The sequence below is a fragment of the Epinephelus moara genome, chromosome 1 (assembly GCF_006386435.1).
Source record: "Epinephelus moara isolate mb chromosome 1, YSFRI_EMoa_1.0, whole genome shotgun sequence".
In the NCBI taxonomy this organism is placed as follows: Eukaryota; Metazoa; Chordata; class Actinopteri; order Perciformes; family Serranidae; genus Epinephelus; species Epinephelus moara.
The window spans coordinates 273,223-288,426 of record NC_065506.1 but is presented as its reverse complement, the minus strand read 5'-3'; the positions used below and the strand labels follow the sequence as shown (position 1 = coordinate 288,426).

The following is a 15,204-nucleotide window of genomic DNA, read 5'->3' as shown; positions in this document are numbered from 1 at the left end:
AGCCCCCGCAACATTGTAATACCTCTTGTGCTGTAATGTACTCGTAATGATAAACATTATTGGGCTTACATGAATTTTGGTGTACACACTTCATCATTCTTGTTATTCAGACACAAATGTACAGGTGACTTCATCTGTTTCAGACACGAATAAGGTGTAAGCTAATGTTTCAACTCGCACAAATCTCTCCGGAGCTAGCTGAATCCTAACGCACAGGTCAGCTCTTAGTTCTCTTCTTTTGTTTGTATTCATTTTGAACAGGAGTGTGTTATTCATCATACACAAATCTATACCAATGGCAGCTTATCATGATCGATATTAAAGGAGGAACGCTGATTAAAAAAACAAAATACATTTTCATACTCTGTGATGGTATGGCACTGTAAAATTAAACTGAGATTTAACACAAAACAGCAGACACACGAGCAATGATACATTTAGTGGCAAAAGCAAATCACCTACAAGGTTATAAACAATGAAAAGTCACACAGACAATGTGTGGTTGTGATCCAAAGGACTGGAATGATAATGAATGATTTAAGCACAACTCATGATCCTTGCTAATGAGACACCAATGTGTTTTCAGACACAAATGTGAATGAGATCTTGTAGCAACAACTCGCAATAATCCCCGTCATTTATGTGAATGGTGCATCAGAACACGCCAGACATGGTGCTTAAAACTATTGTTGTAGAATGGGCAGTTATTGTTGTAGAATGGGCAGTTTGCTATGAATGGTCAGCCATGGAAAGTCTGTCTTTGCATATGATAATCACTGTTTTCTGCACTTCAACATCCTGTTTTCATCTGCTTCTTTAACATGAATGGTGAATCAGTGCAGGCTGATTAGTTGTAGACAGTACAGATGGACTGGGGGGATGTAAACTCTATGACACTGGATCTCTGACAATCAGTATCAGACCTAGATTGTCTGCAGTGTGGGGGTTGGTCTCCTGTTGTGAACGATGGTCGTTAGGGTCTTTTCACCTTGGGCTTCAGGTTTGTTAGCCTCTCATAGACAAGATGTTGTTTCTGATTCAGAGTGACTGAGACATAGGCGATCAGGTGAATAAGGTGTCTTAGTTTAAGATATTGTCTAGGTGCTGTGGAAATTTAAGTCTCCAAACTTTGAAGACTTGGTTGACTTTAAAATGGTACAAATCATGTATGGAGCAGAAAAGAAAAAACTAAAACAATCAAACAAACAAAAACCAATCACAGTTATTACATGGAAGCTTCAGGCCAAATCTAAAGTGTCTGTCCAAAAAATTTCATACATAGAAAGTTTCTAGTGCATATCCATATTAAATTCATCATTATATATTTGATCCTCACCACTGATATGAGTAAATATATATACTTAAAATTTAAAACACCATTGTCGTAAGGAACTGAAAACATGTAGAACATTCCGTTTGTTTAAATAAAGGTTTAAAAATAACATGCTGCATAAATATGACAATAGATGATCAGAGAGTAACATTGGCATAGTGAGGGAAAGGGCACAGGAACTGCCAGGATGTATAGTGTCTTTTGTTTGTCATAGTTTTCAGTCACGAGTCTCCGTAGGCACGAAGCTCAAGCCAGTACAATTTCCTTATGTTTCAAGCCACAGATATTTGAAGAAGGGCTGTGGCATATCATACCGTCCACGATAACCCTGGTATAAATTTTTACTTCATAAAAAAGTGTCATCTTCCAATATCACTGATATAGCAATGTGTTCCATAGTGCGCACAGCAACAACACAAGTCCAAACATGTTTTAAGGCCAAAACGCTTTGAAGTATACCCACTGTTGAGCATCAAATGAGGACCAGAGCTGTTTTTTTGCACCCACATATGTGTTTATGGAGAGCTAAATGGAATTTTAAAAAAGGCATGGACATTGGGACAAAAAATCCCTCACCTTACACTGCTACTGCAGTGTTAAAGCAAAGGGGAGTGCTAATTATATTTTAGCTAACAAACCTGAAGCCACAAACCCAAGGTGAAAAGACTCTAATGACGATCATTCACAACAGGAGACCATCCCCCACACCGCAGACAATCCAGGTCTGATACTGATTGTCAGAGATTCAGTGTCACAGAATAGCACCCACCAGTCCATTCACTCATCAGAGGCAGTTTTATGTTCACATTATCAACTGAAATTACAACATGTGTAACTTGAATGATCTGCAAAATGAAAACATAGTAATAATATATATTGACGTAGCATAAAAATCACTAAATGCATTTATGGGAGCATGTAAGCTTCAAAAACTAGCTTGAGTACTGATTTTGCAAACTTCTACCTTTATGGATATTTTACAACTACAAGGAGTTTTCAATTGCTTATGGAACAGTCTCAATGTGTTTCAACAGAATCCTGCCTGACAAAGAAAACTCAGGAAAGACTAGATTGTGGATTTGTGCCATTAAACATACCATGTTGTTTCTGGAGGGCACACAGTGGCAGCTGTCTCTAAAATTAACTATAATTCTTGGATTAATGTTAGATAGATAACATTAATTAATTAGTACTCCCCTTTGCTTTAACACTGAAAAATTTATTGTCCTTTGCCTCCCAAACAGCAGCACAATTGATCCATCCAGGAAAATACATATGACTGTCCATACTTTTGTACGCTTTCATCCTGGCAGCAGTGTAAGGTGAGGGATTTTTTTGTCCCAATGTCCATGCCTTTTTTAAAATTACATTTAGCTCTCCATAAACACATATGTGGGTGCAAAAAAACAGCTCTGGTCCTCATTTGATGCTCAACAATGGGTATACTTCAAAGCGCTTTGGCCTTAAAACATGTTTGGACTTGTGTTGTTGCTGTGCGCACTATGGAACACATTGCTATATCAGTGATATTGGAAGATGACACTTTTTTATGAAGTAAAAATTTATACCAGGGTTATCGTGGACGGTATGATATACCACAGCCCTTCTTCAAATATCTGTGGCTTGAAACATAAGGAAAGTGTACTGGCTTGAGCTGCGTGCCTACGGAGACTCGTGACTGAAAACTATGACAAACAAAAGACACTATACATCCTGGCAGTTCCTGTACCCTTTCCCTCACTATGCCAATGTTACTCTCTGATCATCTATTGTCATATTTATGCAGCATGTTATTTCTAAACCTTTGTTTAAACAAACGGAATGTTCTACATGTTTTCAGTTCCTCACGACAATGGTGTTTTAAATTTTAAGTATATATATTTACTCATATCAGTGGTGAGGATCAAATATATAATGATGAATTTAATATGGATATGCACTAGAAACTATTGTGTATGAAATTTTTTGGACAGATACTTCCATGTAATAACTGTGATTGGTTTTTGTTTGTTTGATTGTTTTAGTTTTTTCTTTTCTGCTCCATACATGATTTGTACCATTTTAAAGTCAACCAAGTCTTCAAAGTTTGGAGACTTAAATTTCCACAGCACCTAGACAATATCTTAAACTAAGACACCTTATTCACCTGATCACCTATGTCTCAGTCACTCTGAATCAGAAAGAACATCTTGTCTATGAGAGGCTAACAAACCTGAAGCCCAAGGTGAAAAGACCCTAACGACCATCGTTCACAACAGGAGACCAACCCCCACACTGCAGACAATCTAGGTCTGATACTGATTGTCAGAGATCCAGTGTCATAGAGTTTACATCCCCCCAGTCCATCTGTACTGTCTACAACTAATCAGCCTGCACTGATTCACCATTCATGTTAAAGAAGCAGATGAAAACAGGATGTTGAAGTGCAGAAAACAGTGATTATCATATGCAAAGACAGACTTTCCATGGCTGACCATTCATAGCAAACTGCCCATTCTACAACAATAACTGCCCATTCTACAACAATAGCTTTAAGCACCATGTCTGGCGTGTTCTGATGCACCATTCACATAAATGACGGGGATTAGTGCAAGTTGTTGCTACAAGATCTCATTCACATTTGTGTCTGAAAACACATTGGTGTCTCATTAGCAAGGATCATGAGTTGTGCTTAAATCATTCATTATCATTCCAGTCCTTTGGATCACAACCACACATTGTCTGTGTGACTTTTCATTGTTTATAACCTTGTAGGTGATTTGCTTTTGCCACTAAATGCATCATTGCTCGTGTGTCTGCTGTTTTGTGTTAAATCGCCACTAAATGCATCATTGCTCGTGTGTCTGCTGTTTTGTGTTAAATCTCAGTTTCATTTTACAGTGCCATACCATCACAAAGTATGAAAATGTTTTTTGTTTTTTTAATCAGCGTTCCTTCTTGAATATTGATCATGATAAGCTGCCATTGGTATAGATTTGTGTATGATGAATAACACACTCCTGTTCAAAATGAATACAAACAAAAGAAGAGAACTAAGAGCTGACCTGTGCGTTAGGATTCAGCTAGCTCTGGAGAGATTTGTGCGAGTTGAAACATTAGCTTACACCTTATTCGTGTCTGAAACAGATGAAGTCACCTGTACATTTGTGTCTGAATAACAAGAATGATGAAGTGTGTACACCAAAATTCATGTAAGCCCAATAATGTTTATCATTACGAGTACATTACAGCACAAGAGGTATTACAATGTTGCGGGGGCTCCAAGCTGATCTCTTTCTAATTTCTTACTTACTGTTGGGCAGTATAATGTGAAAGGATATGTTGTCCGAGAATGTTGTCATTCATCCAGATCATTGTAATCTCAGGAAAAGATTAAATCGAAAGCAACTGGACTTGTTTAAAAGTCTTATGAAGACGAGGTGAAACGTCTTCATAAGACTTTTAAACAAGTCCAGTTGCTTTCGATTTAATCTTTTTCTGAGGTAAGGATATGTCATTTTTCATTAACTGCCATTTGGCAATGGACGTCAATGAAAGACAATAGACTAATTTCTGCTGAGTATCAGTATCAAATTGATGCAGCATTGTTCGTGTGCTTTACGCTTCATGCAAGCTCTCCAATGTGTTGTTCTGGTGCTACACCTTTTACATGCATTACATGCATTTGCATGCAATATATGCATATAATTATGTGTGTAATAATAATAATAATAATAAAAAAATGTAAATTTAGTTTGAGTATTTTTGCCCATGGCACAAATGGACATGGATAGAAGAACTCCTGTAGTACCAATACCTTACAGAGGAGAATTTTGTTTTGCAGTAGTTTGAAAATGGGCTATTGGTGGTTAATCCATCCTCTAGATGACGTGTTTGAAATTCTGAATCATAATTTCTCATTACATGTTAAATAGTTGTTCCTGGGAAGAATTTCTACTTGCAGAAAATAGGATGTCTTTTAAAGGCTCTGTGACAAAATATTTATTTCTCTCTACAAAGACAGAGAAAAGGAAACACCTTTACAAAACTGATCAAACACTTAATACGTCTGTTTTCGTGTTACATTTTGTCATGTAAGAACCTTTTGATAATGTCTACATTTTGTGCATTTTCCTGTCCTGATGAATACTGAGTGTGAATATTGCTCGATAGTAATCAACAGTGGACCTGTGTCATTTTGTTCAAGCAAAGAGGGGACTTCAGTCCATCTCTACAATCTATCTTTGCTGTTTTAAAGTCAAAGTTTAAAACAAGATTCTACACATGAAGCAAATGAAACAAATGACTCTGGAATTAATAAAATGTAATGTATTTTTCTTTTACAGGTTGCAACAATATTTTCCCATCCTTGATATTAGATACACTGTAAGATAAAAACAATATATCATGAGTAATTGCACTAAGTCACTGTCATTTTTATCATAAATGTTTCATTTCATTAGTGAGTGCAAACTAAGATTTTCAGGTTAAACAGGATGTAAGGATGTTGAAGTGCAGAAAACAGTGATTACCATATGCAAAGACAGACTTTCCATGGCTGACCATTCATAGCAAACTGCCTGTCAGTAAACAGGTGAACATTTGCATTACTGTGCCTGCAATAGTTAGGAATTGATCACCTATCCTAAGAACCAATCATTGTCCAGGTAGTTGGTCAGGGATGTGTATATATACTCTGGGTTTCTCAGTAAGATTCCTACCAGTCTTTGGTGCCTTTTGGAAGTGTTGACCACTTTGCGATTTTTTGGACGAATTACTCTGCTCCTTTTTCATTTGCCTGCTTGTATCTTCTATCATCAATCTTCTATCTACATTACTCTGCTCTTTCTACCACTCTTTTACCATTCATCTACTTATATCTTCTATCTCTCTATCTTCTATCTCTCTATCTTCTCTCTCTCTCTATCGTCTATCTACTTTACCTACCAGTAGGTAGTATAACTACCTATCTAGGTATATAATTCACCTCTGTCTTTCTTTTTTGAGACATTTTTATCTACGTTTACGTTACACGAGAGGTAAGTTTCACTGTTTCCTTTTTATGGATCAGTAAAATCAGTCTTTTGGTAAAACTATGTTGTACAAGTATTGCTTCATATCATTTCACAAAGTCATTCAAGTTATACTTTTCATCATGTATTGTATAAGCGATCATTTGAAAACAGCTTGTTATAGGTCATGGCAAGCTATCGTGTATAATATAAAGTTAAATATTTCACAGAAAAATGAGACCCAGAAGGATTTGTCCTGAAAAGGAAGCCTTGCAATTTATTGCATCTGGGAAGGATAAAGACACATTTGAGAAGAAATTCATCAATGAGGAGAAAGGTATGTTGTTAGATTTTCAATATTGTATGTTGGTAGAAAATTTCAAGAAACTTGAGGTTGTTTAGTTTTGTATGTATAATTATTATAGTGTATGCTAGCATAGTTTGGATTTTTGAAGTGGGATTTATATGGTACTAATCCACAGTCAGTACCTAAGCAATTATACTGCTGTGGACAGGGTCAGCAGCGACATTTATTTTATCCAACTTAAAAAAAACAGTATCAGATAAATGTACATTATAAATGTACACGTATTTAAAATATTTTCACAGTTTGCAGCCAGGTAGTCTTTTCTATAACCAATGTTATATTGTCCAAATACTGCTCTCTCTCACTCGACTTTTGGTAAAACCAGCAATTATACCTTGTAGAACACAGAAGTTGCTGGTCTACAGCTGTTATTGTGTGACTTCAGAGAAATCACACACAACACAACAAAACTAAGTGATAGAGGCAATGGTAGACCAAGAACTCCCATGTTCTGTGAGATAAAGTTCAGTTTTTGTCAAAGGACACTGGTGGCTTTGGAGAGAGTGATATTTGTCTTATATAACAGTGGTTTTCTGTTCAGAAAAGGCTCTCTGATGTCAAGGTAAAATGGTGAAAATATTCTAAATATAGCATATACTTGAACTGATGCTTTTTGCAAGCTGAAATATGTTGCTGCTGACCCTGTCCACATCAGCACATTGCTTAGCTTCCTACTGTGTTACTTTGCTGCTTCACCAAATTGGGGGGATGTAGACCTCCCATCAACTGATATGGATAAGTACCTCATACAACCACACTTCAAATAGATCAGATAATCTACCTATCCGGTTAAAGTTTGACATTGTGCTAAATACATTTATTTGCTTTCCTGTAATGGGGTAGATGTGAATTTGATTGCCATTCATACTTGTATGCTAAAGACAAAGCCAGCGGGCTGACAAAGTAACAAAGTGAACCTATATTGGGTGGCTGCTGTGTCTAATTTAAAACTTGAACATGGATATAAGAATGACATTGATCTTCTCATATGGCTCTCAGTAAGAGAGTCATGTTAAGCAGGGAACATTTTAAATGATTTAAATGTTTTCACAATAAGTTTCATAATCTGTATTTATTCATAATTAATCTGTTCATCAGGTTATGGGGTATTTGCCAACAAAAACATTGAGCCAGGAGAATTCTTGCTCGAGTATGTTGGCAGACACATCACTGGCCCGGAAGGAGAGGACCTGTTCAAAGAGTACGCGGATGTAGATGCAGCATTTTTGTATTTCTACTCCTTTCAGGGGCAGACTTTCTGGTAAGAACAATTGATTGAATCTTGCAGATATTTCAATCACATTTAATAATATTTCTAATCTGTAACAAATCTGTTTCCCTATGCAGTGTTGATGGCAGTAAGACTACAGAAAGACTTGGAAGATTCATAAATGACGATCACATCAACCCAAACAGCAAAATTAAAATAGTAAGTAACACAGTCAAAAGTCACCTGTCTTCCATTTTAACTTTACCATATTGTCATTAACACAGAACAACTGATTGTAATGATGATTTTTTTTGTGTTTGTGCTTCTGTGATCCACAGATACTGGACGAACAGAAAACCCCGCATCTGTGTGCATTTGCAATCACAAAAATAAACGCAGGAGAAGAAATTGTGTATGACTACGGAGACCCTAACTGTCCATGGCGACATGTATGTTTATGTTTATATTAATATTTATATTTACAAAGTTTGTTATATGTCACTTATCTCAGAGCTTGTATCATTTAACTAAGTGGTGAGGACCTCTCTGATCTTGTCAATATTGTAAACCTTGCAAACTAGCATAAATTGCTTGTTATATTGTATTGTGTATTGTTGAAACTCAAAATATTAAATAACCCTTAAATGGAGCATGTATGCAGCAAAAAATAAGGGTGTGGAGGAACGTAGACATAGGGTGTTGGTGAGTTAACTTTTGTAAGACATGGTAGTTATATACCCCTAACATGAGTAATCTTAACAGTTAGGGTTGCTGTAGTAAGAGCTAATATATTACATGTCAAGAATCTTAATTTCCAAATAGTTATGAAGAACTTTGAAGTAATTAATTTCATGCTGTAATGTGAAAACCATTGCTTCCTCCTGTGATGAGCACATGGAAAAGAGGGTAAAGATATCATAATATTTTCCAGTTATGATTTGTATACATTATATCATATCATATCATTTTGCAGGAATCTCGATGGAAGAAGTCATTTGAAAATCTTGACTCCAAGCCTGGCATGATGAAAATTGATGGCCTCACTTTCAACACAACAATGAAGATTGCAAATGGATGCAATGCTGCAGAGATTTTCGCGGGACTCTATCAGAACCGTCTTGTGGCAGTGAAACGAGTTGCCAAACATATTTCCAAACATGAACTAGAAATGGCTTATTTTCTGTGTTCAGGAAATTTACAAGGGCAACATCTTTTGCAACCCATTGCAGTGTTGGAAGACACTTACTTTGCTTATTTTGTCTCCCCTCTCTGTGAATACAGTCTGCTCGAACTGATTGAAAACAAGAATTTCCCAGCGAGACAAAGCCTGACTGAGAATCAAAGACTGAAGATCTGCCAGGAGTTATTGCTGGGACTTCAGGAACTCCACTCACATGGCATTCTGCACAGAGATCTGAAGCCTAAAATATTTTGTTTGGTAAGAGAAATTTAATGGATGAAGCATCCTGCTATATGCATTTTGATACATGCATTGTGTTATGGGGTTTTTTTGTTTTGAATGTTATAATTTGTCTATAATTAAGGAGCATTTTTGCTTTTTTGCAGATATCAACAATAAACTGTATATCGCAGACTTTGGAGCAAGCCGCAAACTGGATTTTGCACAAACCACATTGTTTTCCCAAATGGCTGGAACTTTGTCTTGGTGCAGTTTTGAGGATGTTGGAGACATAAAATCCATGTACAAGAAGGAATCAGATATCCAAGTAAGTTAAGCTTGAAAATGTTGATTTAAATGTACATAATGATGATATTTTGGTCCATGACTGCTATGAGTTTGGATTTCTCAAAAATTAAAATGTAGATTATGCCATGTTAAATTCTTCTGCATTTCAATATTAAGAGAGTAACTCATTACATTTAATTATTACTTTAATTGTTATTATTCATTCTTTATAGTTTGGTGAGGTCATTACCAATAGTTTTCCAGATTTCTTAGTGACTGTTCTGTTATATTTCAGGTAGCGGGGTGCTTGGTGCATTACATCCTGACAGATGGGCTTCATCCCTTTCAAACCAAGACACCCTACTCTGATGATCCATATGGGATTTCTAACAATGTCAGAACAGGCAACTTCACTCTTCAATGTGAAGAAAGATGTATGAACCAAAAAGATATTCTGACCAGAATGCTAAGTAAGTCGTATGAAGAACGTCCAACCCTGGAAGAATGCCTTCAGGCTGTCACGTGTGAGTGCCAACACTCTTCAATTCTAAAGTTAAAAATAAATTGTTAATTTAAGTTTTTTTGAAATGGAAAACTGTTATGCTAAAATAAATTCTGTGGAAATGATCAACACGTTTAAAAAAAAAAAGTATTTATTTATTTATTTTTGTATGTATTTACAGGTTTCATACATCGGTCTGATTATACCGGAATCACAAACAACACTGCCAGTGAGAGTGATGAAGCTAGGACCCAGGGCATGTTGACCTCAATGGGGAACGGAGAAACGCCAGAACAGCAGGATTTTATACCAGTGGAAACCAATAGCAACCCTGAAAACCCTGAAAATAACGTGGGTATTTAATACCTCTCAAGTAGAGTTGGGTAATATAAAGTTTATTTAGGTTTTTCCACAGTAGATTCTTTGTGATATTGTTCATACAGAGACATACATCTCTTTAATATCTGTAGTAGTATGAGATCATTATGGGGATATGCTGTAAATGAATGAGCAGGACTGCACTATGGCTGTATGGGATTGCCAGGATTTGTGTACCTGTGTAATTTGAGGTGAATTATTTTCTACAGTAGCCAAAAAATTATGGTCTCATCTGGATATTTTGTCTTAGCTGTGTTTTTTAAAATTGATTTTCCCGAAACAGAAATCCATGCATCCATATTGCACATCCCTATTTTCAACCAATGTGTAATATGTAAAACCTGCATATTTTCACCTAATTGGCCAAAGATTAGATGGACAATACTTGTAAAACAGAATGAGGCATGAGATGAACAGCAATAATAATAAAAGTGAACACATGTCAAAATAGCAGCACACCACAAATAAGCCACTTGATGTGTGAATTAATGCACTATTTTTTGTTATTATTTTGTTGCAGGATAGAGCCCATACAGAAAATTTCTCTCTCCAACCACCAGAGGAGATGGACTGCAGAGAGTTTAGTGAGTGATCACCTAGAAATTACTGGCCGTGACTTGATGGATTCATCTGTGTCAACTGAAGAGGAATTATCTGAGTGTGAAATGGTAAGTAGGGGTGTATCTACATACACATAGATGGTGAAAAATACACATGATAGCTTTGTATGAAAAATGTATGTATGTACACCTATGAATTGCTCTATTATTTCTGAATTAATAAATAAATTGTGTTTTTTTATTTCAGACCACTGAACAAGGGGTTTCTCTTTCCCTGGAAATGTCAGATGAAGAAGAGGAAGAACAACAAACAGTAGAAGAAGAAATCGGAGGAAAATCACCTTCAAGAATCAGAAAAGCAATGGATCGCAATGCCCATGGTGATAACCATCAGCAACATAATATGCGCAATCTTCTTTTAAGTAAAATAAGAAACATGGGTAATTACCACCACAATTGCGCAGTCCTGTCCTCTGGCAAAGGACAAATAATTCCCAAAAGACAAGCAATCTACCCATCAGCAGCATCTGACTACCTGCCTTGCAAGTTTTGTTTTGCAATGTATGTCAGAACAGATCTCGGGGGGGGGGGGGGGGGGGGCTCTTTTAGTAAGCTTATGAACTTTTTCATGTGATAAGCTGTCTGTATGGTTTGTCATGTGGAAAGCCATTATTTCCGTCGTTAGGAGTGCAGCAAAAGCAAGTGAGAAACTCTTGGTTTAGGAGAGCACATGTAAATTTTTGCAAAATAAATAATAAAAACAAATTGTAAAAAAAGAAAATGCTGTTTGTTTTTTCTTTATTTGAAAGTGTGAGAGTCGCTTCATGCTATCTAAGAGGGAACTTGTATCACTATGTGCTAGCTAACAGTGGACCCCTTTCATTCCAAAGATACAAATACAAAACAAAGTGTATTCCTATAAATACAGCTTTTTTTAAGTCTTCCTTTCACTTTCAACAAATGACTTAATTGACATCCAGTGCTTGTGAAAAGTAGGTAGAGGAAGGTTTTCCTTTTTGACTGAAAAGTTTTATAGGTCCACTCTGATGTCCACTTAAAGTCTGACAAAAGTTATACTAGTTTTCTTTNTTCCTTTTTGACTGAAAAGTTTTATAGGTCCACTCTGATGTCCACTTAAAGTCTGACAAAAGTTATACTAGTTTTCTTTATTCTGTTTATTATTCTGCTGCTCTCTGGATGGCCCTTCAGTTTAATATAGTCTAATGCTTGAAATTAGCTAGTAAAGGATATTCACCAAAGTTGGGCCTTCATGATTTGCTACAAAAATAAAACATATCATGGTTCAAGAGGGTATTATGTTGAGATTTGTATTTATTTCTCGTAAGTATTGTTAATTTGACTTGAATTTTTAATTCATCCATGCTGGAGTGTGATTATCGCTCTATGCTATCCAAGAGGGAACTTGTGTCATTCTGTGCCAGCAAATAGTGGACTTGTTGTTTCATAAAGTATAATCCTATATGTACAAAACAAAGTGTATTCTTATAAATACTGCTTTTAAAAAAACTTTCCTTTCTTTTGATTTTTTAGTATTTATTCTGTTATTCTATAGTTGTAGGTCAGCACAAAGTCACTTTCAAAAATTGAGTTGATTGACATCCAGTGCTTGGGAAAACTAGGAAGAGGAGGGCTTTCCTTTTTGACTAACAAGTTTTAAATGTCCACTCTGATGTCCACTAAAAGTCTGATAAAAAGTCTGAAGCCTGGCTATTTTATTTCTATGACTATTGTGGTTGGTTTTTTTCCTTTGTTTTTTAAAATAAAATTGTTAATTATTCTGTTGTCCTCTGGATGCCCCTTTATTTTAATATCATCCAAAGCATGAAAGTAGTTAGTAAACAAATTCACCAAAGTTGGGCCTTCATGATTTGTTACAAAATTAAAACATCAATCAATTAATCAATTTTATTTATAAAGCCCAACATCACAAATCACAATTTGCCTCACAGGGCTTTACAGCATACGACATCCCTCTGTCCTTATGACCCTCGCAGCGGATAAGGAAAAACTCCCCAAAAGAAACCCTTTAACGGGGAAAAAAAACGGTAGAAACCTCAGGAAGAGCAACTGAGGAGGGATCCCTCTTCCAGGACGGACAGACGTGCAATAGATGTCGTACAGAACAGATCAGCATACTAAATTAACAGTANGCAGGTAATGACAGTAGCTTACAACAACATTATTGAAAGTAATAATATTATAGTTATAGTTCTGGCTACTGTGGTACAATATGTTGAAAGTGAAACATATCATGGTTCAAGAGGCTATTATGTAGAGCTTTTTATATCTTTCTCATAAGTATTGCTAATTTCACTAATTTCTTTAATTCATCCATGCTGGAGTGTGATTATCGCTCTATGCTATCCAAGAAGGAACTTGTGTCATTCTTTGCCAGCAAATAGTGGACTTGTGTTGTTTCATAAAGTATAATCCTATGTGTGTAGAGTGAGCACAAAATTACATTACATTCTTTTTTAGTTTTTAGTTTTCTACCACTGAATATTTAGTGATTATTGAAAATAATGTAAAGTGGTGTACAATTGTATTGAAAAATTATTGACATTGAGTGCCTGTGAAAACGAGGTCAGGTGAGCATTTTTGGACTAAACTTCACAGGTCTAGTCAAAGTGTGATGTCAAATTAGTTTTTAGTTATTAATTTAAAGTGAAAGCAAAGGATTACTGCTGGCCATTTCATACATAATCGTTTTTTGTTGTTTTTTTGTTTTGTTTTGTTTTTTCTATTTTTCATCCTTTTTAGATTCATAAATATTGTGCTGCCTTTTGGGTAGCCCTTTATTTTAATAGTGTTGAGCATAAAACTTCCACCAAAGCTTAGCCTTTATCTTTTGTTACAAAAACATAATGTAAAAAATCATGTTTCAGGGGACTAGTTGCTTCACCAAGTTGCCAGTTTAATAGGCCATTTACATACTAATAGACTTTCTGTGGCTGCAAGCCATTCACACTATGGGGAGTGTTAAAAAGCGACGTGTGTGACTGAGGCATTAAAATCCCGGCTCCAGCCAGCAGAGGCACTGCTGAGTATGCACTTAAACACTCACACACCTTCAGGTCCCCTCTTGGCAAAAGTTAAAAAAAATTTACCAGAGGGGTTTAGACATGATTTTATCATTATTTAAAGCATGACCAAAAGGGGACTTAAAAATTGTCCCCTGTTGGCCGTCAAGTCCACTGTTTGTGAGTGTACAACGACGTGGAAGTCCACTGTTAGATATGTTGGCGAGAGTACACACACACACACACACACACACACACACACACATTTTATTCTGCTGCTTAAATCTGAGATAGAGAACATTAGAGACGATGAGTGACTACGCAGACTCTCCACTGAAGCAGGGTCCCTCTGCCGCAACATCAGGCCCCCCACCTACTCCTGGGCCTGTAACAAGCCACAGCTATGACTCGCCGAGGAGGACACCTACTCACCTCTCCAGTGAAGGAGCGATGGCTGGCACCAACAACCAACAGCCAGCTGTGAGATCAAAGCTTACCACCCAGTTCCCCACGTCCCCTAGCCAGCAGCTGCAGTACCACACTTCAGTTCGGCAGCCCATAGACTCAGGACTGGGAGCACAGCTCACCCCATCACCCCCAACGCTGTCACCTTATACTCCCCATGCTGCTCCAGCTCAAGTGTCCACATTACCAGCCTCTGTAACCCCGAGTGCAACTCCTCCAGTGTTCCGACCGACTGTGCAGACCCCCATGGCCTCTACCCTCCTGCCCCAGACCAGCGTGCACAGGCCCATAGCCACCCTGCCACCTCAAAGTCTCCCACGTCCCAACTTCCCAGAGACCCAAATCATACAGCAGCCCACCATGAACCATCCAACTGTCTTCCCTTATCCAATGCAGGTTTATCAGCCTAGCCCCGAGGTCCCCACCAGCTTTGCCGATCTCTCACCTGCGTCCCAAGCCCCCATGTCAAGTTTCCAAACACCACAATCAATGAACATTATGAATAACCCCTCTGCAGCTGAGCAGATCCCTCAAGGCACAGAGTATGGACAAATCCCCCAGCTGCACGTGTCACAATCTGCTGTCCACCACTCTGAGATTCCCCTGCACTCATCTACCAACAGTGCATGGGGCCCCACTGCAGCTTTACCCAGTCCTCTGAATATGACTC

The 15,204-nt window shown here is 37.2% G+C and overlaps 2 protein-coding genes across 3 annotated transcripts in view; both read left to right on the top strand.

The window, feature by feature from the left end:
- Positions 1 to 15,204, top strand: part of adamts17 (ADAM metallopeptidase with thrombospondin type 1 motif, 17) — a 487,878-nt gene that overhangs the window by 251,117 nt on the left and 221,557 nt on the right. The window lies entirely within an intron of this gene.
- Positions 5,945 to 11,599, top strand: LOC126388334 (2-5A-dependent ribonuclease-like). 2 transcript variants are annotated; one of them, XM_050041434.1, is made up of 11 exons: positions 5,945 to 6,351; positions 6,555 to 6,661; positions 7,790 to 7,952; positions 8,039 to 8,120; positions 8,240 to 8,350; positions 8,875 to 9,339; positions 9,468 to 9,628; positions 9,884 to 10,112; positions 10,272 to 10,441; positions 10,989 to 11,052; positions 11,276 to 11,599. In XM_050041434.1, the coding sequence occupies exons 2-7, from the start codon at positions 6,559 to 6,561 to the stop codon at positions 9,594 to 9,596; spliced, it is 1,053 nt and encodes a 350-aa protein (XP_049897391.1). In that variant the 5' UTR covers positions 5,945 to 6,351; positions 6,555 to 6,558; the 3' UTR covers positions 9,597 to 9,628; positions 9,884 to 10,112; positions 10,272 to 10,441; positions 10,989 to 11,052; positions 11,276 to 11,599. The 2 variants fall into 2 exon arrangements, with proteins under 2 accessions (XP_049897391.1, XP_049897382.1); XM_050041425.1 differs by having other exon boundaries at positions 10,989 to 11,136.

What these genes read in the sequence shown, in the direction of transcription:
- LOC126388334 (XM_050041434.1), top strand. Translation starts at nt 6,559, where the DNA reads ATGAGACCCAGAAGGATTTGTCCTGAAAAGGAAGCCTTGCAATTTATT. An exon ending in TTTCAGGGGCAGACTTTCTG is followed by an intron (nt 7,953 to 8,038) that starts GTAAGAACAATT and finishes TTCCCTATGCAG; the next exon opens with TGTTGATGGCAGTAAGACTA. An exon ending in CAAACAGCAAAATTAAAATA is followed by an intron (nt 8,121 to 8,239) that starts GTAAGTAACACA and finishes TGTGATCCACAG; the next exon opens with ATACTGGACGAACAGAAAAC.